Genomic DNA, 27716 nt, shown 5'->3' with positions numbered 1-27716 from the left:
TTTGGGGGGACAAAGTGGTATTAACCCTATAAAATTTGTCGCATTTCGAGAATTGCAATTTTTATTAATAGTGGATAGAATTTGAAACTTTATGTGTAGTTTCTAGCTCATAAAGAATTGTGAGGCCATGATATTTGTTCAATCCTGGGTTTTGTTGAAAATCTAGGAGTACATACTACCAAATCTTAGATGGTTGTGGTGTTAATTATTTGATAATTGTCACATACTACAAAAGTTGTTTTTTTAGTTTCCTTGATAATAGCATGTGGACTCATAAAAAGATTCATGTATTGAACTTTTACAAAGTGTCTAAGGAGTAAATGACTAAATGGAGTTTTTAAATAGAAATATATCAACTAATTTATGTAAATGATAAATAATTTGGAACAATCCAACAAAGAAAGTATGGCAATATCAATGATATGGAGAGGGATTTTCTATGGTCCGACCCTCTTTATCATGGAATTGTGTATGGTAAGAATTGTATGGGCCTTCCCACCGTAGGAACGTCAGTCTGGTCCCATTTAAGCACGACACGCAGCTTAATTCTGGAGGGCACCAGCCAACGCAGGTGCTGCTCCCAAAACTCTGACTTTGTTTTTTCTTCGCTCGTTCCCCACAAACACCAAAGCAATACCGTGTACGGGGATTCCTGCAAGTTGATATAAACAAATAAAAGAATAAAAAAAATCTCTTGGGCCACACCACATAATTTGATTTTGATGGACACGAAGCTGGGGATGGTCATAATTTACCACACTACAATTTTGCCACTTTAGATGTTCTAATTCAGGCTGACGAATTACGAAAACAAAACTTTCCAAGAGCGCTAGTCTCCAAAGTGAGAGTTTCTCTCTCTTGATAAGAGCGCTAGTCTCTCAACCTTGAGAGTTTCAAACTTTTTCAAAATTTTCCGCAAAACCTCACACACATGCCCAAGATTTAGATGCCACCCTGAATTCTTAATGCTTGTTAGTACTACAGAAAATCGTACTGGGATGAGTGAATCTACCAAAAGATGAGAACTTTGAGAGAACCGAGCTTCTTCAGTCAGTGGGGATATCTCACGGCTATACTTAGCAACTTTGTCGGATTTCGTCTGCATGCAGAAGTGATCTTGGCTCATCTGGACTAAGGAAACAGACTTCATAGTAGAAGTAAGTGCGTTGGCAGGTACCTTCATAGCCATTAAACCCTCTGTCTTAACTTGTGTTTTTCTTTTCTGCTCTAAGGCTTGGGGCTTGTCTTTTCAGTTTTATTTTCTTTTATTAGTAGAAACAAAATCTTAAGTTTTTAAAAAAGGGGGGTTAGAGACTAAGTCTTGACGTCAGGGGTAGGGCTGTTCTCTGATCTTTGTTCAAACTAGTCTGCCTGGGCAGCTCTCTCCTCTGTTTTTTCGGTTCTTGGCTCTGCTTTTCTGGGTCTCAGTAGTGTGAGTAGGAGACAGTGTTAGTTTTTCTTTAGACCCCATGGCGGAGGAACTAGCGGATGCGATAAGAAAGTTTGATCTTTCAGATAAAGAGCTCGAAGGAACTGACCTGGGTGTTGTTGAGATAGATATAGGTATCCAAGAATGTCAGTTGAGTTTAGTGGGGAGAATCAAGGGTGAGAAAGTGGCCAACTTTGTTGGGGTCAAGAATTTTGTGACCACAGCTTGGGGCTATCCGAGGAATCTAAGGATCATAGAATTGGGGCCAAATTTGTTTCAGTTCTATGTTCCTAATAGGGAGGACAGAGACAGAATAGTAGGAGGAGGACCATGGGTCATGGACAACCAAATTTTGGTGATGAAACATTGGGTGGAAGGAATAGAAGATGATATTTCTGCTTTTGACCTGGCACCTTTCTGGGTTCAAGTATGGAATTTACCTGTGCACTGGATATCTAAGGAAGTGGGGAGGAAAATAGGTGCGATCTTTCAGGAGGTAAAGGACGTACTGGTGCCTCAAGTAGGAGGAAAAGAAGGAAGACATTTAAAGCTTCTAGTGGTACTGGATACCTCTCTACCTCTGCTTAGGGGGACGACAGTGAAAGTCAATGGAGCCTTGAAATGGTTGAATTTCAGATATGAAAGGTGTCCAGACTTCTGTTACAAGTGTGGAATGGTTGGCCATGGAGAGAAGTCCTGCAAGGCAATAATACAGATAAGCAGAGGAAAGCAGGAACATCAGTATGGACCATGGATGAGAGCCAATATAGGGAGAGGCTCTCCGCAGAAGGAACATCAGAACAAGTACAATTCTGAGAAGAGCTATTGGGGCTTTAAAGATGGGGATATGGTTCTGTTAAACCCAAAGGCTAAGGAGAACATGGAACACAGACATAAGGACTCGATGACTGGGAGACAGGAAACTCTTAGACAGGTTAATGCAGAAAGTCAGACAGCAAAGGAGGGGTCTAGAGAGAGAGGAGGTCATGAGGCTCAGAAACGAAGTTGTGGGGTGAGTAGCAATGAATTGAACAGGCAAAGATCAACTCCAGCTTGCAGTAAAAGTCAGAAGGAAAAAAGCACCACAGAAGCTTCTGGGACTCCCAATGGGGAGAAGGATAACTGTGAGTTACAAGGAGGAAGGATAAGTATCTCTGAGGAGCAAGATATAAACTCGATAATTAAAGGTGATTTGGACAGTAAAGGACTTGAGCAAATAGCTAGTGAGCTGATGCAAGTATCAGTGGTGGAGGAAGGCCCTGGTAGTCCTGTAATAGATGTAATGCATATTGATCCAGGTAGCTCTGATTTGGGTACAAAGGCTGTTCAGAAATACAACAGCAAAATGAAAAAACAGCTGAGGTCTCCCAAAATTTTTAGGCAGCCTTTGAGAGAACTTAGTGGGAACAAGATGAGGACTCGCCAGCAAGGGAAAAGAAAAATTAACCTGGTGGATGAGGATATGGTGGAAGTACATGTAAATGAGTTGGTCCCCAAGAGAAACAAAATGGCAGTTGGGGGAAGGCATCTGAGCGAGGAACTAGAGGGGGAAGGGGCCAACCTTAACTGGCCCCTCAAGTTACAATGAAGGTTTTGGTGTGGAACTGTCAAGGAGCAGGGAGCCCCTTGACAGTTCCCCAGTTGAGGGAGGCTAATAACCTCCTCTCCCCGAATATGATATTCCTAAGTGAAACCAAAAACAGGTTCCATTACATGAAAAAGGTACAAAAAATTTTGAGGTTTGAGGAAAGTGTGATTGTGGAAGCTATGGACAGGAAAGAAGGCATGGCCTTGTTTTGGAATAAGGATGTAGAGGTTAAGCAAGTTGTTACAACAGCCCTTACTATAGAGGCTCTGGTGCTTGACCCTGACAAGCAGATTGAATGGTGGTTCATTGGAGTTTACATGAGCTGTGACCCTATTATTAGGAGACAACAGTGGAATGTGCTGACCAGGAGAAAGCAGTTGTGGGGTGATAAATGGCTATTAGCAGGAGACTTCAATGACATACTCTCTAATGAAGAGAAATGGGGGGGACGAGCAAGAGAAGACAGGAGTTTCAAGGACTTTAACAGTTTTATTGAGAATAACAGCCTGGTAGATCTAGGATTCAATGGTAACCCCTGGACTTGGAGCAACAACTGGAAGGATGAGGGGGAGATAAGGCAAAGGCTGGACAGAGGATTGAGCACCATAAATTGGTGGCAAAATTTCGACAAGGCTAAATGTGAACATGTGGAGACCCTCGGATCAGATCATAGCATGTTGCTTATAGATAATTGGCCTAGAATAGAGAAAAGAAGGTCCAGATTCTTCTTTGATAAGCGTTGGCTTAAGAGGGAAGATATAAATCAAGTGGTGGTGCAAGCTTGGCAACAAACAGTTGAAGGAAATAGGATGTATAGGATTACTAGACAGATTGCTAATTGCAGAGTGGCTTTACTCAAATGGAAAACAGCTTCACAGGAAACACTTTGCTAAGAATCAACCAAGTGAAGCAACAGATCAAGGAAATCAAAGACTCGAGGGATTCAGGATACAAGGATAAGATGGCTGAGCTAAAACGTCAGTTGAAAGAGGCTTACTTTGAAGAAGAGCAGTTTTGGGCCCAGAAAGCAAGGATTGATTGGTTGAGAGAAGGGGATAAGAACACAAAGTTCTTCCATGCCTGCGTGAAGGGAAGAAGAAGGAAAAACAGAATGCTTAACATTCAAAGAGAAAATGGAACGTTGACCAATAGTGAGGAGGAGCTGGGGAAAGAAGTAGCAAATTACTATAGAATTCTGTTCACTAGTTCTGGCTGTGAGGGTCTAGATGAGATTCTAAGTGGTCTACCTTCTACTATTACTACTGAGATGAATGATAAGCTAACTAAAGAGGTTGATGAACTGGAAATCAAAACAGCTCTTTTCTCTATGAACCCAAATAAGGCTCCAGGTCAAGATGGTATGACTCCTTTGTTCTTTAAAAAATTTTGGCATGTAGTTAAATCAGATTTAATTGCTGCCATTAGGTCTTTTTTCCATTCAAGCCATATGCCCAAATCCTGGAATCATACGGTCATTTCTCTCATTCCCAAAACACAGAATCCTACTAATCTGAAGAGCTATAGGCCAATTAGCCTCTGTAATGTACTTTATAAAGTGATTTCAAAAATATTGGCCAATAGACTCAAGGATGTGTTAAGCTATTGCATTAGCAAAAATCAAGCAGCTTTTATCCCAGGTAGGCAAATCCTTGACAATGTCATCTTGTCTCATGAATATTTGCAATACATGAAAAACAAAAAACAAGGTCAGAATGGTTTTATGGCTGTGAAACTTGACATGTCCAAAGCCTACGACAGAGTGGAGTGGAAATTCCTTGATTCCATGATGGCTAAGATGGGCTTCGGTACGGTCTGGAGGCAATGGATCTGGAGCTGCCTTACCTCAGTCACTTACTCCTTTAATATTAATGGAGAGCCTAAAGAGTTTGTAATTCCAGAAAGAGGAATTAGACAAGGCGATCCGCTATCACCTTATCTTTTCCTTTTATGTTCAGAAGGCTTTTCCAATTTATTGAAGCAGGCTGAAGGAAATAAAAGAATCTCTGGGATGAAGATAAGCAGGTATGGTCCAAGTATGACTCATTTATTCTTTGCAGACGATTCTTTAATCTTCTGTAAAGCTGAAAGAGAGGAAGCCAGTGAACTTATTCAAATCCTGAGGAGGTATGAGAAGGGGTCTGGTCAATCCATCAATCTGGAAAAATCCTCCGTGTTCTTCAGTAGTAATGTGGATTATCAGAGGAGAAGGGAAGTGAGGCAAAGTTTAGGCACAATTCAGGTTGCTACACAAGGGAGATATCTGGGACTACCTATGGTGATAACAAGATCTAAACAGCAAGTGTTTGGCTACATCAAGGACAGTATTAGCAGGAGAATGGCAAGCTGGAAGAACAAGCTGCTCAGCCAAGGTGGGAAGGAGGTATTACTGAAGGCAGTGTCTATGGCAATGCCAGTCTATACAATGTCCTGCTTTAAGCTGCCAAACAAACTCTGCAAAGAGGTGTCTTCCATGTTTGCTAACTACTGGTGGGGTGAAACTGAAGGGAAAAATAAGATGCATTGGTGCTCATGGGGGAGATTGTCTAAGGAGAAAAAAGTGGGAGGATTGGGATTCAAGGACCTGCAGAACTTTAACAAAGCCTTGCTAGCTAAACAGGTATGGAGACTGATTTCTAAACCAAACCTATTGGTTAGCAAGGTCTTGAGAGCAAAGTACTACCATACAGACTCAATTTTTAGGTGCAAAGTTCCTAAATGTGCATCGTGGATTTGGCAAAGCCTGATGAATGCTAGAGATTTGGTGCAGAATGGAACTAGGAAAAAGATAGGCAATGGCAAGGCAACCAACATTTGGAGGGACAACTGGATTCCGGGAAATAGGGATGGCAAAGTCACCTCTGTGAGGCCTCTGAATTGCAAAATCAAAAGAGTAGAGGAGTTGATCTGTGGCTTTCGATGGAGGATACCACTTGTATTTAGGACCTTTAACAGGAAGGAGGCAGAGAAAATTCTGGAGATTCCTATTAGTATATCAGGAAAGGATGATAGCAATTACTGGATACATAGCGGCAATGGCATCTACACTGTCAACTCAGGTTACAAGGCATTGTGCAGAGGAACTGTTCAATACAAAGAAAGAAGAGAGAAGGAGGCGGAAACTAGTATAGCAAGTTCTTATGAAAAGCAGTGGAAGTGGATGTGGAGGCTGAACGTTAAGAGCAAGATCAAACATTTCCTTTGGAAGTGCCTACATGGTTTATTACCAGTCAACAGCCTGGTTTTTAAAAGAACACACAAAGGTGATCCAATCTGTGGTGGCTGTGGTGAACAAGAAGAGTCAATTGAACACATGTTTTTCCAATGCAGCAAAGCACAAGAGGTGTGGAAAATGGCTCCATTACAATGGGATGGGTTAAGGGAACAGACAGGGAATTTTCAAGCTTGGTGGACTGCTCTTCTGGAAGCTACATGCAGGACAGAAGGAAAGGAGCATATAGAGCTCACTGTGAACATCCTCTGGCAACTCTGGAAAAGGAGAAATGAATGGCAATTCAATGCCAAACACAGGCACCCTTGGAAAATAATCCAAAAGGCTCTACAGGAATGGCAAGAACAAAAAGATGTCCAGAGCAAGCAGGAAATAGTCTCTGAAGATGCGGTAAGAGCAGATGAGGAAGTTGATCAGGAGGAGGCAGGATGGAATGAAATTCAGATCAGAATATCAACTAAGGAGCAAGACCAATCCAACCGAGTTGGCATGGGGATTTTTGCATCTACCTTCAACAATCATTGGGTGGCTGCATGGGCACTTTTTGACAGAAAAACAGTGAATCAGTTGCAGTCTACTGCAGAAGCTGTGAAAATGGCCATCATAAAGGCTAGACACCAGCAATGGAAGGAAATTGTTGTCCACATCACCAGCCCCCAGCTACTGAAGATGATAAAGGAAAGGAAGGCAAAGGACATCAAAATGGCTACTTTGATAGATGATATTAACGATCTCAGGTCCTTATTTCAGAAATGCTCCTTTTGTTTAGATAGGAGCTTAGACTCTAGATGTGAAGCGATTAGTGATTATGCTTTAGGCATATTTCAAGATGAGGAATGGATTAATCCTCAGTGTGTCTAACACTCTTGTATAGAATTCCTTGAGCCTTTGCTCATATAAGTTTTTTGCCAATCAATACAAATATCTAACGTTGCAGGAAAAAAAAAATACGAAAACAACATTTCTTTAAGTATCGTTTCGTGATTAAGACAATCAATCATACGATATAACTAGTATTTTGGCCCGTGCTGGTTTATATAGGAATGAGGAGAAATATGGTAAAATACAATATTATTATCCCTTTCTCTTGTATTCTTTCCTTTCGTACCACTTTTTTCATCTCTCAACCTTCTCTCTCTTCGATATTCCACTTACTTTTCACTACTCTTCTTTTCACTTTCTGAATCTAATTTTCTCGCATCCCTACAACTTTTTCCCATTCCTTGAAATCCTACCCAATTTTTTTTGTATCCCTATAACTCTTTCTTATTTTATCAAATCCTATTTTCTCTTTATTCTATCTCGCTCCCACTCAATTATCATATCTCTTATCCAATTTTACAACCCACTTGTCTCATATTCTACTATTATTTTCATATATTTATAAATGTATGTGGTAACTTATTTACCTGACTCGCCTATTAACAAATGAGTTTGCATGTGTAATTTAATTGGATTCAAATGAGTGACCAAATTAACCCATTAATTAGTGGGTATGAAATTGACAGATTTGGATTACTTATTTTGATTTAATTAAATTAGACGTAGATTCAAATTCAATCATTAGTGGGTAAATCTAAATTACTCTAACAATTATATTCTAATTTTTGCAAAGATGTATTCATCGTTTTTCCTCTTAGTTAATTTCTATTATTTTATTTTTTAAAATTGATCCTACTTCCTCCATTCCTTTCATAAAAGTTTAATAAATTTCGTGAATGTTAATTGATTGTTTGCATTAATACCTAAATTATTTTTAGACTGTCGTATAGTGACAAAATTTGAAACTCACTATGATGATCATTTTAGGCTACTTTAAGCAATTTTTTCTGTTTTTTTCTTTCTTTAGGTAAAAATTGATTTATTAACTTGATCTGTTGATATAATTTACTATTTTGTTGCTAAACAAAATGTGGATAAAAAAGTAAATAAAATTTAGTAGTGGGCCGTGAATGGGTGATTGGATAATTCAAACCCATAGAAAACTATATTCATTGACTACTCGTCTATTTTGAACCATTAATTAAGTAGGAATATATAGATTATCCTAATTATAACTTGACCAAACTCACATGAATCATCAAATTTGATAACTCTCCCCTAATCTTTACCTTCCCTAACCCTACAGTCATATCTTTCTAATCCTTTCACTATTTAGGATTCATTATCTCACTTTTTAAGTGTTTTTGGACATATAAAAAGTTAGAATTATTTTTCCAAGTTGCTGCCTCATTTTTTAAGTGTTTTTAATCAAATAAAAAGCTAGAATTGCAATCATTGAGAAAAAGTATACTTTCGGATGTAAATTTGGTGAAATACAACCTTTTTATCAAAATTTTGGTAAAATACCACCAAAAGCAACCTTCTAAATACACCTTTATTAATTTAAAATTCATACACAAATTTTTCTTTACATGCACTTTTTGCTGTACATGTGCTAAATGAAAAGTCATCTAGATGCTTGCACAATATTAATATTGAGTTTATTCTAAGTGCAAATAAAATGTCATAATTGTTATTTACATATTCCAATTTAATGTTAGAGTATAATTTCAACATTCAAATTTTAAAACTTAAAAAAAACAAACCTACTGAATAAAATCCAACATAAAAATATAAAAATTATAAAAGCAAACCTATTAAAGTGCCCTAAGCTTGTTGAATACAAAAAAAAAAAAAAGATAAGTTTAAGACCACAAGAAAATTGATTTAGTAATTGTAACATAAATTATTAAAAAATAAGAGTAATTGAGTATATCATTAGAAGATTTTGACAAATGATTATTGTAACCAGAAGGAAAGCGATAAAGAAATAATTGGGTGAATAACTAAAAAATAGGACTAATCACATTATCTTGAGGATTTCGCTAGATAAATTAATCCTCTTTAATGAAGGAATAAAAGGGGCTAAAGTGATAAAGATATAAGAGGGTGAATAATTTTAAAATGAGACTAATCAATTATCCCTAAGAATTTTGGCTTGACAAATGTATTTTATTTAATTAAGGAGTAAAAAGGACTTAAAGCATAAATAACAAACTATAAACGGTTTATGAAGGAGATAATGGAAAATTTTTAAATTTTAAATTTGACTAGTGATAGGATTAGTTAGAATCCACTATTTTAAAGTTTTAATTAGATTTTATGTATTAAAATAAAAAAATCTAGAAAAAAAATAGAAAGTTTGGAAACCATTAAGAGGGTCTCTGATAAAAACTCTCTCTGCAATACATATAGATATATAGATATAGATATGGTAGAGCTTTTGTAATATAATTTATAGTTCATCCGCTCCATTGAAAGTGTCATATTTTTTATTTTAATATGTTGAAAAGTCAAAGCATATTTTATTTTTTCTTTCCAATATAGCCATTCTTTCTAATCACATGCATATTATCATTCAAATTTAAAATTTGAATTTGTGAGGTTAAAATTGAAAAGAGAAGTACGAACATCACAATTAAACTACTATTCTTAAAATGTTGGATTCTCCAAACATGATTAAATAATTGGGACGGAGGGAGTATATATATATATATATATATATAAAGATAAAAAAATTAAAAAACGTACCCATAACGCAAGTCAAATAATATCTCAAATAATTTTATATCCAAACACAGTTGATCCATTAATTATGATTGCTTTTATAAAGATAAGGAAAATAAAAAAGTGGGCCCGTGCATTCGTAAATTTTATCAAAGCAACTTGGAGTAAACTACCAAAGGTACACGCAGCACCACTACGTGATGTTCACATTTGTATTACTCCCTTCATCCCACTTTGATAGTCCTGTTTTCCTTTTTCGTCTGTCCCAAATTGTAATCCACTTTTCAATTGAAGAATGTAGTTGTCTTTTAATTTCTCTAAAATACTCTTATTTAATGTAAGTTGTTATTACTATAAACTACTTTATTTAATATAGATTGTTAGTATTGAATATAACCTACCCCATTTAATGCATTTAGATTTTTCAAAACATATTAATATAAGAAAAGCCAACTTTATTTAATGTAAGGTATTTTAGGAAAATAACAATCTAATTTATTTTTCCAACAAAGTTAACTAATTTTTTTTAAAACTGTGTGAAAAAAAAACTAGAACTAGCAAAATGGGACAGAGGAGGTATATGGATTTGAACGCCCCTCCTGGACAGTTCGGTTGGTCACAGGAATCCTCCTAAGATCCTGTTGTCCATTCTCCCCCATCAGGGATTGAGTCCCAGTGGTTAACGGTTTGAGGGGATGGGGCCTCTCCTCTCGGGTCTCAGGAAGATTAATCGGATCCGGCTTACCCGAAACCCGGATACCCCTGAATAGGAAAAAAAAAAAAAAAGAGTATATGGATTTGAAGGAAGAGGGCAACATGGCAGGATTGTCAAGATGATTGCAAGAGCATCTTGCAGAGCTTTCCAACAACTACTCTTAAGCACGTGTTAGGAAAGCTGACGGTTGAAAGAAGACTGTTGTTTTCTTGTAAGCCTATGAGCATTACTAAATTTGTTGAAAACGATTGCAAGGACTTCTATAGAAAGTCTGTTTAATTTAATGCAATGATTATCTTCCTTCAAAGATTGCAAGGATATTTTTAGAAACTCTGCTTAATTTAATGTAATGATTATCTTTCGTACCGATAAAACAACGAAAGATCTTGGGGCAAAAATCTATTGTGGTACCCACAACTACCACACGTCAACGGTTACGAAGAGCCCAATCCTTTGTTTAATTTAATGTAATGTAATGATTAATTAATTCAATTTAGTTCTAGATATGCAATGATTATCTTTCGTACCGATAAAAAAATGATTTAAATTCTATTGCGAGACCCACAGGCCACAACTACGACACGCAAATGCTTATGAAGCGCCCAATCCTTTGTTTAATTTAATGTAATGTAATACATATATATATATATATATATATATATATATATATGTGAAAGTAATTATTTTAATTAGAATTATTTCTCACTCTTACGTGGCATGCCTAATTGAAAAGAATTAATGGATTATGAGTCACATGAGTTTTACACATATTAAATCCTAATTAGATTATATTATATATTTAAAAATTATCTCTAATTTTAAAATAACTAATTTTATCTTAAATATATTGTTTTAAAAACAACCAACCTTATCTTAATTATTTTGCTTTTTATCAAATTATTGAAATTTTACATATCCCAAATTACTTCTTTAATCACAATTATTGAAATCTTACATATCACAAATTACTTCCTTTTACAACCGTACCATTGGTTAGTATTCAAATTGTTCATCATTTATTCCCTTAATTTTGAATTAACTTAGTGTAAAAAAGAGAAATAACTGTTACACCGACAGATTTACCAATATTATTGAAAACTAAATATTTATTGACGGAGAAAAATGAACTGCTGGATTTTTCTACTTAATTAAATATGAATATATAGTTCTAGATTTATGGTCATTATAAAAATTTATTATCTAAAAGAATATTTGTAAAAAAAAAAAGAATATCTATCAACTTTTTGGTATGAGGTACATGATTTGATGTATAACATCGTATGATAGTGAAAATATGTAAACACATTTTAAAAAATTAGTAAATAATTAAAAATTTAGAATACATTAATTTTTTAAAATTAATATAGATGAACAAGTAGGATTGTTGTTAATTTTTGTATTTAAATTATTTATATTTATATAAATTCATAATAAATCAAAAAAGACTGTGCTAAGGCACGGACAAAATTCTAGTGATCAATTTAATTTAATTTAGTTTTAGAAACTCTATTTAATTTAATGTAATGATTATCTTTCGTATCGATAAAAAATGATGATGGCGAAGAATCTATTGCTAGATCCACAACTACGACACGCAAACGGTTGTGAAGAGTCCAATCCTTTGTTTAATTTAATGTAACGTAATGATTAATTTAATTGAATTTACTTCTAGAAACTCTGTTTAATTTAATGAAAGATTAATCCTTAATTTAATATATTATCTTTGGTGCCGACGGAAAAAAAGAGATTTTGGAGAAAAGTTTGTTGCGGGACCCACAACTACGACAAGCAAACGGTCACGGCGAGCCCATTCCTTCAGCGGATGCGACGCTCTATTGGGACGGCTCCTACCATTTGTCGATTCCTTTGTCATTCGACGTGGTTTTCAAATTAGTCAGGCTTATCCCTTCTTTGGCCGAGGGGATGAAACTTGAAAGTAGACGGAATCCGAGGCCAGTGAATGACCAATTTGACAAAAAGAATGTCTGTTATAGAATTAAGATTAATTTGATATACGATTTGAGTTATTTATGATATGAATAGTATGTTAAGAAAAACAAAAAAAAAAATTAAAGAGTTCTGGAAAAAAAAAGAGTAGAAAAGAACTATTTTTATGAAAATTTAATTTTCTATTACTTTGATATAAAAGGGTTTACCCTTATTTAGAAAGGAATTCAAAGTACATAAAAAACATCTTTAAAATGGTATTAACATTTTGTTATAAGTCGTCATAGTTTTATTGGTAGTTGTGTCAATTTTATCAAAAGTCGTGATAATTTTATCAAAAGTCGTATCACTTTTATCACTTCAAAAGTCGTGATATTCTGAAACATGTGAAAAACTTATCACCATTTAAGAGATGAGACAAATGTGATATATATTCATAATATTTAATTTTTTTGTAGCAATGTCCAATTTGATAACTCGTCTGACTAAAGGAGTAAAGCACCCATACCTGACTGAAAAAAAAAAGACTAAAATTTTGGCATATCCCATAGAATTAGGAGAACCAGTCAAAACAAACTGTTGATTGAAGTTGGATGATTGAGCAGAAATTTTAACGCAAGACTGGACGGAATCATGTGACCATTTTGTCCGGAAGAGATGTTTTTGGATGAATCTAAAATTTGACTAAAATTCAAAATTTTAAGTCATCTATGACGATATGTACTTTAGGCAGGGTTTTAGGATAGTTAAACCAGAATGCTTGTAACTCCTCATTCTTTTTTTTTTTTAATAAAATTTTGAATTTTTTAAATTGTTACATGTCCTTTCATATCTTTTAAATTTAAAAGTAAGACGTGGTCCACTTGTGTAAGAATTTAATTTGAAATTTATTAATGTGAGGGTAAATAAAAAGAAAAAATCACCAACCCTACTAAAAATAAAAAAGTAAATAATAATATTTTACCCTTCAACTTAGTAATCCTAATTGAAAAGGGAAATTATATAGAAAACTAAAAGAAAATAATATTCGTTGGTCATGAATTTAAAATATCAATAATGGTACCATTTGTGAATCCTAAATTATGAAATCACTGAATAAAAAACAAAGTACTACTAGCCTAAAAAAAAATTATGGATTTAAAGGGTTTGGGAGAATGGTGAAGGGAAAATAGGAAAAATCTTTCAAAACGTCCCTCACATTTTGTAAAATAACTTTTTTTATTCCTCACTTTGAAAAGTATAAGTTTACGTCCCTTACAAATTGACATTGATCAAATTTAGTCCCTACCTAGATTTCCGACTAGTTTTTGGTCGAAATCCACCATGTGTCTTGCACATAATCATTTTTTAAGAGCAAAATTGTCAAATTAAATTTTACATAATTCGATTCATAGTCCCTCACATTTTATAAAATGAATTTTATTGTTCTTAATATTTTACAAAATGAATTGTTACGTCCCTCATATTTTACAAAATGAATTTCTTTTCATCCCTCATTTTTCAAAATGGATTTTTTCATCCCTCATTGATCATGTGCATGAATAGCTTTTTTTTCTTTTAAACCCATGTATATATCTATTTGATTTCACTTGAATAGGATGAATGATATACAATATATTTCTATTTAATTTCACCTAAACAGGTTAATCGTAGTTATACATATGCTATTTAATAGATATATATATATATATATATATATATATATATATATATATATATTTGTAAGGATTTAAAACTAACATTTTGTTTTAAACCCATGTAAATATCTATATGATTTCACCATGTGAACCTACTCAATATTTGTGACTTTCTCTTTTGGTAATAATTTATTTATTGAATTGTATAATAAGACCATCTAATTAATGGATCCTAATTCGAATTCTATAGCCGTGCTAACAAATTATAATTTAAATCTAAAATTTCTACTAGCCACTTTTAAAATCAATAGTTGAATTATTTGCCTTATGATTGTCTTTAATTTGAAAGTGCCAATGACTTCTTTTTGTCATACTTTTCTTTTGTTTATTTTTTCTATCCAAATTTAATTTGATATAAACATTCGATAACATTTAGGATTAAATATCTTATTTGTTTTCAATTTTCGAGTAAAAGAAAATGAATATGAGTGAAAAAATAATATTTTTTTTAAAATCCATGCATACATTTATTTGATTTCACCTGAGCAGCAGAAATAACATGTAATATATTTCTATTTGATTTCGTATGAAATCAAATAGATATATACATGGGTTTAAAAAAATTATTCGTACACATGATCAATGATGGATAAAAAAAATCCATTGTGAAAAATGTGAAGGATGAAAAAAATTCATTTTGTGAAATTTAAGCGATGAAAAAATTTGTTTTCTGAAATGTGAAGGACTATGAATCGGATTATATAAAATTTGATTTGACAATTTTGTCCTTAAAAAATGATCACGTGCAAGGCACGTAGGGGATTTCGGCCAAAAACTAGTCGGAAACCTATGTAAGGATCAAATTTGATCAATATGAATTTGTAAGCAGCGTAAAATTATACTTTTGAAATGAGGGATGAAAAAAGTTATTTTACAAAATGTGAGAGACGTTTTAAACGATTTTCCTGAAAAAATAATAGGAATTGGGTGGCAATGACAGAAAGTTAGAGGCTAACTATAGGCAAGGAAAGGACAATAATGAGGAGTTAAAGAGTGATGGAAAAACTCTGGATGAAGAGAGGGGAGAAGAAAGGATGGGATTGTGGGGATATGATAGGAAAGATGGCATTGTGATAAAAGGTCTGAAAGTCATAGAAAATAACAGATAGTTAGTTAACAGGTAAAAGAGGATGGAAAGGGTGATAGTCTTTAATAATTTTGACAATTTTAAAAACACATCTTATAAAGATTATTTTAAATCTATATTAAAGTTTATGAAGAACATTATCCTATAAGCACTCAACAATTTAGAATTACAAGATGGGAGAAATAATTTTCTAAAATTGAGGAAAATGAATTAGTTATACTTTATATTTTTAATGTTAAAATTTTGATATATAGGTATAACATGATATATTGATAAATAAGTTTACAATTACTCTATCATGTAAATCGTTATAAATTAAAGTATTTTATTCATATTGTTATCATATATTGACAAAACAATAGGTTAACAAAATTTGGTTTCAACTTATTTAAGATATTGAAATTAAGAAAATCCATTTTGTACTTACGAAATAAACTTTTTTTAAACATGTTAAGCGTACAATTCTTTGAATTTTTTTTTACCTTTTTGATATACTTTATCCTATACTATAATATATAAATATTGTTTTGAATTGAAATATAAATTCGTGCATTGCACGGGTTAGAATGCTAGTGAATAGTGTATTGGAATATAGGAAAAGTTGTGCCTTCTCAAATGGCTAAATGAAGAAGTTAATCAAGGGTTTGTCGACATTTGAAAGATTAATAATTTCACACCCTCAAGATAAGGAATTATACTAATTTCTTAGAATATTGTTTAAAAAATCAACTAAACAAGAAAAGTAGTGGATTTTTTCTTCATCTACAGAATCGACATCACAAGTGCTATGTGTCCTTTCATGCATATCCACACACATACACACATATATACTAGAAGGAACCAGGCTGTGCAAATACAGCCTAGGCCCAACTATAAAATTTTGGTTAAAATTCAACACACCATAACTTACTTTCAAATAAAGAGCAATTATAATTGTCAAAAAATGTGTCTAGAAAATAAGTTTGTTTTTGGTAGAATGTTCCAAAAATTTGCTCCAACTTGCTTGTTGTATCTTGCTGTATTGTGTAGACAAACAATAGCAAAGAAATAAAAAACCAAGCAAATAAGAAATGTAAAATCAGTTCAATGTTAACGTAAATGATATATGCTTCATAAAACTCAAATATCATGCTATTATAATTACAAATGTATAACATTTCATCACTATTTCTTTCTCAAACAAGACACCATCATGTAAAAACTTCCATCCTATAAATGCACAACAAAACTTGCAAGAAATTCGAATGCAAGGCTTTTCAATGCATGAAAAGGGTAACAAAATTCACTACCAAGGAATTACTAAACGAAGTGTAAGATTCAATTATGCATTGAAAAGAAACTAAAACATCAGAATTGCAAAATACAAATTTTGCATTTAGATTTAAGACAAACCTCACAAAAGGAGAATTGACTTGCAAAACCAAAATAATGGAAGGTTTAATGAATATTAAGAAGATCAAGCCAAAATAAATAAATACACAATGGTAGTAGGATAAAGAGGCAAAAAAAGAAAAATGGAAAATGTTAAATGAAATACAGTTAATGGAAAAAAAAACTTAAGTCCATATTTGTGGGGCTGTGCATCGAAGTCGAAATTGGTAAATCGGATGTTTGAAATCGGAATTTTTCGAAATTTTGACATGAATTTTCCCAACCGATTTCGAATTCGAAATGGCCAATTCCAATTTCGAATTCGATTCCGAATTGAATTCGAAATTCACCGAATTCAAACTTGTTCCCTTTTTTTTTCCTTGTTCAAAAATGGAAGAACCTGTTTGAATTTAATGATTTCCCCAGGCGCATGTGGTCCCTTTGGATTCCACAAGTCGGCTGTTTCTCTTACTCAAATTCAAGAGGAAAGGATAAAGGATGAAGCTGATAACGTAGCAATTATAGCCTTCAAGTCCCCTGGCCCTCCTCAAATGTGCACTGGCAAAAGGCAATGCAAAACAATTCCAATACCATAAATCACAAGAACTCTACCAGTTCATACGAGAATACAAAACATCATTCCAGTGCATACTTATACAACCATTCCAAAAACAAAGATCTTGGGAAAAGGCATCACAAACCCCTTCTGATCTTTACAAATCAAGAGGTGCTACACAGGTAAGATTTTCTTGCTGCTGAGACAAGAAGCTACTGCTGCATCTTTTGAATTTTAACAACAAAAACTGCTATTCCTTGAGTTTGGTATGCATTTTTTTCTAAGGTGTTTCTTGGTTAAGCAATCTTTCTGCATATCGTTGGTCAGTGGAATATATCAACCCAAAAAGTACTAGAATTTGTAAGTAAAGAAATGCTAGAAGCTATTTGATGGAATGCCTAAGAAAAATAAACTAGAAACATAGATGAAAGCTAAGTAAAATCACCCGCGTACTTCAATTTGTCCTTGAAGATGAAGGATCTTGATGGCTAGCTGATGATGGCTTGAAGATGAAGGTGAAACCAAGAGTGAGAGAGAATGAAGATGAAAGTTGAGGAAGTAGGAAAGCTGAAGGCAGAATAATTGAGCTTCTTTTCGGCTTCTCGACTCTTGACTGAAGACTCAAGAGTCAAGACTAGAAGACAGAGCTGGCGGTGGAGGCGGAGCAGCGAAGTGGCTAGCTGATGATGGCTTGAAGATAAAGGTGAAACCAAGAGTGAGAGAGAGTGACGATGAAAGTTGAGGAAGTAGGAAAGCTGAAGGCAGAATAGTTGAGCTCTTTCTCGGCTTCTCGACTCTCGGCTGAAGACTCAAGAGTAAAGACTGGCAGACAGAGTTGGTGGTGGAGGCGGAGCCGCGGAGGAAGGAAGGTTTTTGTTTCTCAGAGACGAATTGAGGAATGAGGACGAGGCGGAAGATTAGGTTTTGCAATTTGCACTTTGGCTTTTTTGTCTTTTTGGAAGTTGTTTTGCAATTTAACTTATTATGTTAATAATATAAATTATATATTACATATATAATATATTGTTAAAAAATATTATATTATATATATAAATATTATAAATCGAATTCGAAATTACATTTTCCTATTTCGAATTCCCAATTCAAAATCGGAATTACCGATTTCAAAAATTATATTTTCAAATTTGACTCGATTTCGACCAATTCGAAATCGGAATTACCGAATTCTATACCGAATTACCGAATTACTGATTTCAAAATTCCGAATTCACTTCGAAATCGGTCAGTAATTTGGAATTTTTCGACTTTGCACACCCCTACATATTTGGTAGCGTGAAACGGGGGAAAAGCAGGAACAAAAAGAAAATGGAACATACCATACAGTAGGAGTAGCAGAGATAAAACGTCTATTGTCTATGTTTTTTCTAAAAGAAATAGATGACTATGAATCATGATTTTTGAACAAAGGAACAAAAGAAATATCCATTCGCGTGCAAGAAAAACATACATTTAGTTAATTATAAAGGAAAAAGGAAAAGATGTATTGACCGAGCGGAAGGAGGACAGGTAGAGAAAAATTAGGATGAAGGAAAAAATTTAAGGGAAAAAGCAAAATACTGGATTAAAGAGTTAAAATTGATGGAGAAAGAAGTGATAATATAAATCAGTTGATTGTTGTGATACCTCTCCATGATCAACAATAATCACCTAAAAATATAGTAAAAGAAATCTTAGTATAATTAATTATAAAGAAAAAAAATTGAAGGGAAAAAAAATAGATAAAGAAAAAAGATAGAGATAAGGGTTGAAGGTAGAGGCAGAAAGAGGAAGAAGAGAAGAATTGGGAGGAGAGATGTTTATGATTTTTGGCTAACCAAAGAAAATAGTGGAACAACAATTCAACTAAAAAAAGGAAACTACCACTTGTCATAAAAAAAGACTATACACATGGTAAAAAAGGAGGTTGTTATAGTAACCTCTTTTTCGTTTTATATACAAGGTACATATTTCATATACCTACATTCAAACGCTTACACATATTTTCAATTTTTTCCAACAAATAGGGGCTGCATGCAATACATGCGGCCCCTAGTTTCCAAATTTTTTTAAAAAAAATTAACATTTCTAAAAAATTCAAAAATAGTAATAAAAAAGAAAGGTGTTCAGTAGTTGCATGTAAGCGGTGCCGATTTTTGCTGATTTTGCCAAAATTGGCACCCCTAAATGAAGAAAAGATCCACCACTTCCCTTATTTTTTCGATTTTTCTAAATTTTTTTAACAATATTTTGAGAAATATTATCCTATTCGAATATTGGGGATGCAGAGAGTATTTAGAATATCATCCTATTAGAATTACTACATCTCTAATTTATTTACAAGTACTCGCTCCATAAAAAATTTTATGTTGAACACGACCAATTACTTGGTACGTAGGGCAAATTAATAAAAGCTCCATTTGGACATACAAAGTTCCAACTCACATTTCACATTTCACAATCAGGTGAATATGGTAAAATAAAAAACCAATCAAGAAAAAACAAAGCTTAAAATTTTCCCCTATTTAAAAAGATAAATGGAAAGCTAGATAATTATTTATAAATTCAAGGAAATAATAAGAGCAATAATTCATCTTCAAGGTGGAGAAGCATACGAACTTCAGTCCACATGGTTGATCACGGAGAAGTAGCCACGTTCCCTGGAGGAAGGCAATACATTTCTGCAAAGATTGCAACTAAACTAACCAAAAATTTTCGAAAGCTTTTCTTAGACTTTGCACCCCCTAGATGTTTTAAAATTGTATTTTTCCACTTAAACAGTTTTGGCTTAATTTATCGAATGTTCTCTTCACCCTTTTGGCTTCTTATGTGGATGGAACCATAGAACTTTTATACTATGCGGTAAAAAAGAACAAAGAGTATATGGCATTATTCTGTATCCAAACATACAAAATTGTGTTCAATTGGTCCAAAACTCACGATTCCGGTGAAAATTGCTTCTCTGACTTTAGCATTGCAAAGAACAAGTGGACAAATCAAGGGTATTTTTAGATGAATAAAAGTTAGTATTGTACGCCAGGATAACTAAATATACACTAAATATGCCCATCTCAAATTATAATGGACACCATTCTTAAGTATAGTTAATAAATACGCATATTATACCTCTATAATACACATTCATATATATATATATATATATATATATATATATATATAATTTTAAAAATATTCTAAAAAATACTTGTACTTTTCAATTCACCGTATAAAGCACGTACGAAACTTTTAATGTATTATAATTCACAAATTATACTTCAATTTTTGAAAAAATTTAAAAATTTGAATAAGGATAATGACATACTTTTGAATTATATACAAAATAAGAGCAGAGTACCTCATAATAACTAGAAAATTATACATATTTAAGTTATAAAATAATAAAATTTTAATAAATTAACGTATCATACACAAAATTTAAGTAAATTTAATAATAAATTTAAGTAATAAATTTAATAATAACATATCATATACAATATAATAAATTTAAGTAATAAAATTTTAATAAATTTAATATATCATACACAAAGAAAATTCATATAAATATAGCACAGTATTTGAAACATAAAGTAAATTTATCCATATTTTTAGTTCTGTAACTTTTAAATATGTATATACAATTTACATTCGAATTTATATACGTTATCTTGACCACCATGCATTTATATGCCAAATTGTTGCTGGAAAAAAAATTCCATATAATATTTGATCTCTTAAAGAGAGGCGTTGTGGTGGAGTTCATCTTAAACGTACTTTCTATGTGCAAGTTATTGTTCATTGCTTATTGTTTTAAGTGTATTTGTCATTCGATGGTTAATTTACATGCCCCTCTCAATGGTCAAGACTAGGTTTTTTTTTTTAATAACTTTTTGACAACCACTAGGCTTAATTTATCTAATGGGCTAGAATGTGCTATTTTTTGGATTTCAGTGTCAATTTAAGCTGTTTCTTGGGTTGTGTGCCGTCTCAAGGGCCACGAGGCCCATGACTAGGCTTGATTTATGTAACGGGCTGAAATGAGCTGTACATTGGATTGTCCTGTCAATCTAATCTGTTTCTTGGGTTAGATTCTTGCTTGCGTTAGATTAAAATATGTCTAACAAACATTGGTAGTTGTCAAAATAACAGAACCAGGATTTCTAATTTGGGAAAGGGCTGAAAATTAATATATAATTTTAGAGGGCACGAACTTAATATCAAAAGAATTTTTTTATATTAGAACTTTATAATTGCAAATAAATTGAAAGAAAAACTAAACTATTCAACAGTCAAATTGCAAAGAGCTCATTTGAGTTTGTTTCCCCAATGAATCAAACAAAACATAAATACCATATCGTATCATGTAAAATTTTAAATCCAAAACAAGCTTGACTCACTTAAAGTAATATTTGAAAATTATGTGTAATATTTAATCAAGCTTGGTTTGATATTTTAAGCCCTTTGAATAAATAGACAAGATTATTGTTTGATTTCATTAGACTCTTTTACACCTCGATTTGCAAGTATTTTTGAAACTTTACCGCATTCTCAAGCTTGGAGGTGCAAGTAAATAATATTATAATAATTTCCTGAAGTTAAATTCATAATAAAATATAATTTTTAAAAATTTATAGAGGGACAAGTGAGATTTGCAAAATTCTTGGGGGCGGTTGCCCTTTCCCACCCCTCGCGGTTCTGTCTTTGGCACTGATATTTCCATTGTTTTAGTTTTAGCTTTAATAGTTAATGCAAATTGGAATTGTGAAAATGCAACTAGACAGTACGAAGAAGGTGGAGAAGCATGTATTGCAGAACAGAAATAAGAAATGAAATCTCTTATTGGGTTTTATATTGACCAAAAAAATAGGTGAACTTCAAGACAGCAAAACCATCTAATGTTTTGTGAACTCTTACTTCTTTTACAGATTGCTCTGATGTGCTCGTCAGTATATGCCATGAACTATAAATTGGGAATATGAAGGTTTCAATGTAGTTTTTTTTTTTTGAAGCAAGGTTTCGACGTAGTTAAAACTTACCTTCTTAACAATGCAAAGATTTGTGAAGTGATATTTATGAAGGTGGATTAGCAATCATGGATTTTATAGGGATCAATCAAGTCTTGAATCACCTCATGTTGGCTAAATGATGTTGGAAATCACTGTAGAAAATTTTGTTAAATAATCTTATTATACCGCCTGATAAAATAATTATAAGTATTCTCTTGTATTTATGGTTGCACCAAGCCATTCTTATCTTATAAATTTGTGTAATTGTATCAAAGGCTTAACAAAAAATTTGGACAACCTCTTGCGAGGCCTATAAACTATTAAAGCCAGAAAAAGTACTACTACTGATAAACTCAGGGCATCACTCTTGATCGGCCTCCCCAGCTTCTATTAGAAAACTCCTCAAAATAAGAAACGAAAAAATGACTAAAAAAAATCGAAGGAATCATTTGTGTCATGAATCCGTTTTATGAATCTTTTTCATTATTATGTTTGCGTTTGACTAGTGTTACATATGGTAATAACTAAGTTATCTATAGAATATATATAATATCTAAAGATAGAGCCAACTGTTTGTATAAACAATTGTTGACATTCTGCCTACATAACTATTCATAACAACCTGTAGTAATATTCATAACCACTCCAAGTATTGTAAACTACTAAATTATTGTAACTTTATAATCAAAGTTCTTTATAATCTAATATAAATATTATTTATGTAAAAAATTATACTAAATTAATTCGTTTTAAGTATTTCCAAATTGCGCATACAATGGGCATACTTATAACACTAGTTGTAATTACTATCTATAACTACTCTAAATATTGTAACTACTACTAAATTATTATAACCTTACAAATCAAAATTCTTTAGAAAAACTAACATAAATATTATTTGATTAGCATTTATTTTATTTATTTTTAGTTAGGTTTTCGAGTAAGTTTTGGTGTGTTTTAAGTTAAAATGGAAGAATTGAGCTCCTTTATAAGTTACTTTTCATACAAGTAGTGTTGCTTAAGCAAAACATGTAAAAGTGTGGGTTAATATGCAATTTGTATTGTTTTTGCAAGTTTTGATATCTTATGAATTAATTTAAATCAAAAGGAGTTGGATAGATTTGGCACACCTTGGTATTTTGGCTATATCTTGAGTTACAAGGATCAGATTAAGATGAGACTTGAGTTATTTTGAAGATACTACATAGTTCTACAATTATTATGAGACATTGAAATCTATTTCATTGATTTCAAAGGCGAAATACAGTCGGAAAAATTTTCTGTCAAAAGCTGAAACAGGGCATCGACTAGTCAGGAATATTTTGGTTATTTGTCAGCCTATAGTCCAAATGAGATGATTCTTGATGCATTGGAAAGCTAACTCAAATAACTACACTTTAATGTTTTGTGCAAGAGTTAATTCTGCTTCTATCATCAAGAAAATTACAGTTGAAATTAATCCAAAAATAGAGCAAAGTTGAGATTTGAGCAGAAAGTGCAAAACTATGTAACATGAAGATCCATGAGGCGATCCACGAGGTATGCTGAGAAGCTTCTGCGAGTTGATTTTGCAACTTGCATTTATTTTACACTGCTTTGTGGATCAAATGTTTTGATAAAATCTAACTAGATCCAGCTAAATTTGAGTTGGGAAAGTGACGAACAACTTTATGACCACATTATGAGAATATTTTCTCATCCAAAAACATCTATAAATATCCTTATATCTCATTAATTTGAGCACTTTTTAGCATGATATAGCATCTTGTAGTGTGAAGTAGAGTAGAGTAGAAGTAGAGATAGAAATAGTTTAATTCTAGGTTCATATTGGTAGTTTCTTTCTTAGTTTAAGAGTTTTGAGAGGAAGGTGAAAACACTCTTGTACCAAACTTATTTGAGAGATCAACTTATGAAGGAATTCAAGGATTCAAGTTTCAAGATATTGAAAAAGAATTCTTCTTCCTAAATTTTGTCTCTTGTTTTTATTTTCCATGCTTTGTTGCAAGTTTGTTTCATGTTTAGATGTTTTTAATATGATGTCTAGCTAACCTTTTTCATATTCTAGGGTGAAGATGAACTTGTTATAGTTTTGATTTGAAATAGTTAGGGAATGATTATATTTTCCATGATTTGTTAATTTGAGAACTTGTACTTATGCTTTATAGTTGTTTGGCCATCAACTATGGATGATTTGATAATTGTTGAGCAATGAAATTTTCCTTCAAATAGATCTAAATTCTTAAATATTAGGCTTATTCTCACGAAAGTGGTGAATAATATTTCGTTGCATTCATACAATCATTTCATTGACGTTATTTAACTTGTTTCTTACATTTTCTCTATAAACATAGGTGAATGATGATTTAAGGAGTTAAAGAAATTGGCGAAAGCAATTTTTGAAGAAATTAGCCAAGACAGTTTCTCTTAAGAATGTCCATTGGCGAAAGCAAAGACATACATCTGGAAGTTATTCTTTGACAATTCATGAAAACATAAGTATAATCACCTTAACTAACTTCTAATCTTGACATAACAAGGGATTCTAATCCCTAGGATCCTCTCACTTAATTTTTAAGTAATTCTAAACTAACTTGACTTTATTTTTATTTATTTTCTTGCAATATACCGCCTATATGGTTGGTTTTACCATCTAATGGTCAGTTTTATATTTATTTTTTATAACATATGGCCGGTTATATTGCCTAAACTAATATCTTTCATGGCTGGTTGTACCACCTAGTTAACTTTTTAATTTTTACTTCCTTAATTTTGATTATCTAGACAATAAAGCAAGTAATCAAACTCAAGTGATTGCCACATTCTAAGTCCCTATGGTATCGACATCTATTATCTCTATACTCAATAAATGAATTGTGCACTTGCGAAAATAGGGTAATAATGTTTTAAAATTTGTAGTGAGTATAAAAGACCCTAGATAATAAAGCAAGTAATTAAACTCAAGTGATTGCTGTGACAGCCCCACCATCCCCTAAGGCGAACCAAAGGGTTCGGCGGACCGCCTGCCCAACTCTCGCCAGGACTCGATCACTCTATTTAGATAAAATAAGACCAAAGCTTGAGGAAAAGTAAAACAAAACCAATTCCCAAACTTGAAACGCATACTTACATTCATTTCTATCTCAAAGGTAATACAATCCCAAATGTACAAAAACTTTAGGTTCCTAATACTTCCAACCCAAATCAAGCACTAGAGCGAGTACAAATTGCAAAATTTCAAAAGGGCTAGACTATACTATTCTATATAGGTCTCTCACCCTTTCTTGCATCCCCTGTAAGGAAAACAAAAACTAACGGAATGAGCTAAAAGCCTAGTGAGGTCTCGTACGCATAATTAAAGCAATTAAACAAGGATATTAATCAGGTAATAACAAGTCATTTAGAAAACATTCACAATATAAAGCAATTATAACACATTCATTAAAAGGATACATGCTCACATGGAGCCCTTCATTCATTCATTCCACCATTCATTTCCTTATACCTTCAACGTTAAAAATAATTGCATTTGTAAGTGAAAACCCCTCCATCGTTCCTGCCATTCATTCATTCGTTTCATTTTCCCCCTACTGGACATTGGCCAGTATCCACCAGACTTCGTGGTCATACTCGAGTATACCAAACGTTAACCCAGGGTCACCAAATCGCCCGACCTAGTCCGCTTCTGGCTCCAGTCGACCGGCAACGAAGGGCAAGGGCCCAATTCAGCCAAAAAGGCTTACATTCATGCGCAAGTAGTATTTAATCATTCATTCATTGAAAACTTTATATTCGTTTAGGTCGAGTGTGATAAAGTACACACTCGCCTAGCAAAAATTCATTTTGGGCAATCATTAAAACATTCAACATTTAATCAGATATTCACAAATAGTCACAAGTCACAATAATCCACATAAACATAGGAAAACATAATGTGCGAAGAACAGTCACCTATTTATGCAAAATAATGTCCAAGGTAACCCTCCGGGTAAAACCCTCAATCACTGATGAACCCTAATAGTAATCAAAGGAACACATTATTTTTCAACCATCAAAAACCTAAGTGATTCAAAGAGAATCCAAATACGTACTAGTGTAATATATAACTATGAGTTTTAGAATGAAAAGAGTATATTTAGATCAAAGGACATGAGTAACTAAGAGTTTTCCCAAATCAAATACAAAACCATACTAAAAGTTTTTAGAAAATTTCATTGAAAAACGAGTGAACAGTGTCACGTCAGAATCCGGACAGAACTTGGCCGGATATCCGGCCGGATTCAAGGCAGTGAGCATTCCAATTTTTTTTTTCTTCTTCCCCTGTCAATCCGGCTAGCAATTCAGCCAAGAGTTGGCCGGATATACGGCCGAATATGAAGAAAACATTTTTTCCAAATTTTTGCAAAGCTTTTCATTGGCTCGAAACTAACACATATGCAAAGAAATAACGTATAACAAGTGTTTTGAGTAAAATCATATGAAAAGGAAGCTAAACAAACTCTAAATGCACACCTAAAACCTCGCTCGATAAAATTAGGTTTTGCGGCCGAGAAACCCTAGGCAAATCTTCTTTGTTTCGGAAAGAAAATGAGTAAACATTTGAAGTTCAAAACTTGCCATTTGTAGCTAAGTATCATGCTTAAAACAGTTGTTACATTCACCATGCGAAAAGGTATAAGTTCAAGTAAACTTTCACTCATCTATCACCACAAGAATGGACCCAAGTATATCTAAGCAAAGTAAATCCAAAGCATTACCAAATCACATTTCAAATTTCACTGTTACTCACTCTAACTTCAAGAAAATAAACGGACAGCATTTCCCCTTAATTTCTCTACTTTCCATCCTACAATCAAACACCAAATCTCATCCCATAATCAAATGCAATTTCATATACAAATCATAGGCTATAAAACACCTTTCGGCAAAACAACCACAACTGAAGCTACACCTATCGGATTGAAATGAATCTTATGGCGTTTCGAAGCCAAGACATATACCTACAATCCTTATGAAGACCTCTAAAGCCAAATCATGCATTTTCATGGTCAAAATTTGATATCACAGAGAGGACAGAAAACTGTCCGTGAAACAAGGCTTGTGGGCAGTCAAGGGCATTTCAGTCATTTCATAGGATACAGTGCTCCAATTGAGCTGAAATTTTACAGAAAGCTAGATAACTCAAATACCTACAACTTTCATGTTTTGAGCCAAGCCTAATTCGGCATCTAAACTAGACGATTAATGCTGGTCAGAACAGGGCAGATTACTACCAAATGAAAACCCTAAGCTGGAATTTATGCACACCAACCAGAAATTTCTTAAGGCAAAATAAACTAGCACTTAAACACAAGATTTTCCATACATCAAAGATAGTAAATCATGGCCAACTATTACAACCATTACACTTCAGATGTGAGCAAACATTACACCATAAAACTGAAAATTTTCACATTTCTACCTCAAACCATGAAATATTCCCATAAAGCTACTTATATTGCACCCTTGAACCACAAATAAGCTAACAACTAATCTAGTATTAAAAGTAAAG

The 27716-nt window shown here is 33.1% G+C and overlaps 2 protein-coding genes across 2 annotated transcripts; both read left to right on the top strand.

Moving 5' to 3' along the window:
• Positions 1 to 3013: 3013 nt before the first annotated feature.
• On the top strand, positions 3014 to 3910 carry LOC140035631 (uncharacterized). Its single transcript, XM_072076937.1, has one exon. It carries the CDS (start codon positions 3014 to 3016, stop codon positions 3908 to 3910), a length of 897 nt encoding a protein of 298 aa, XP_071933038.1.
• Positions 3911 to 3978: 68 nt separating this feature from the next.
• On the top strand, positions 3979 to 7107 carry LOC113718251 (uncharacterized). Its single transcript, XM_027243167.2, has one exon. It carries the CDS (start codon positions 3979 to 3981, stop codon positions 7105 to 7107), a length of 3129 nt encoding a protein of 1042 aa, XP_027098968.2.
• Positions 7108 to 27716: the final 20609 nt, after the last annotated feature.

This window comes from Coffea arabica, chromosome 2c, assembly GCF_036785885.1.
Source record: "Coffea arabica cultivar ET-39 chromosome 2c, Coffea Arabica ET-39 HiFi, whole genome shotgun sequence".
NCBI lineage: Eukaryota > Viridiplantae > Streptophyta > Magnoliopsida > Gentianales > Rubiaceae > Coffea > Coffea arabica.
The sequence above is the reverse complement of the archived record's forward strand: the minus strand, read 5'-3'. Positions and strand labels throughout refer to the sequence as shown.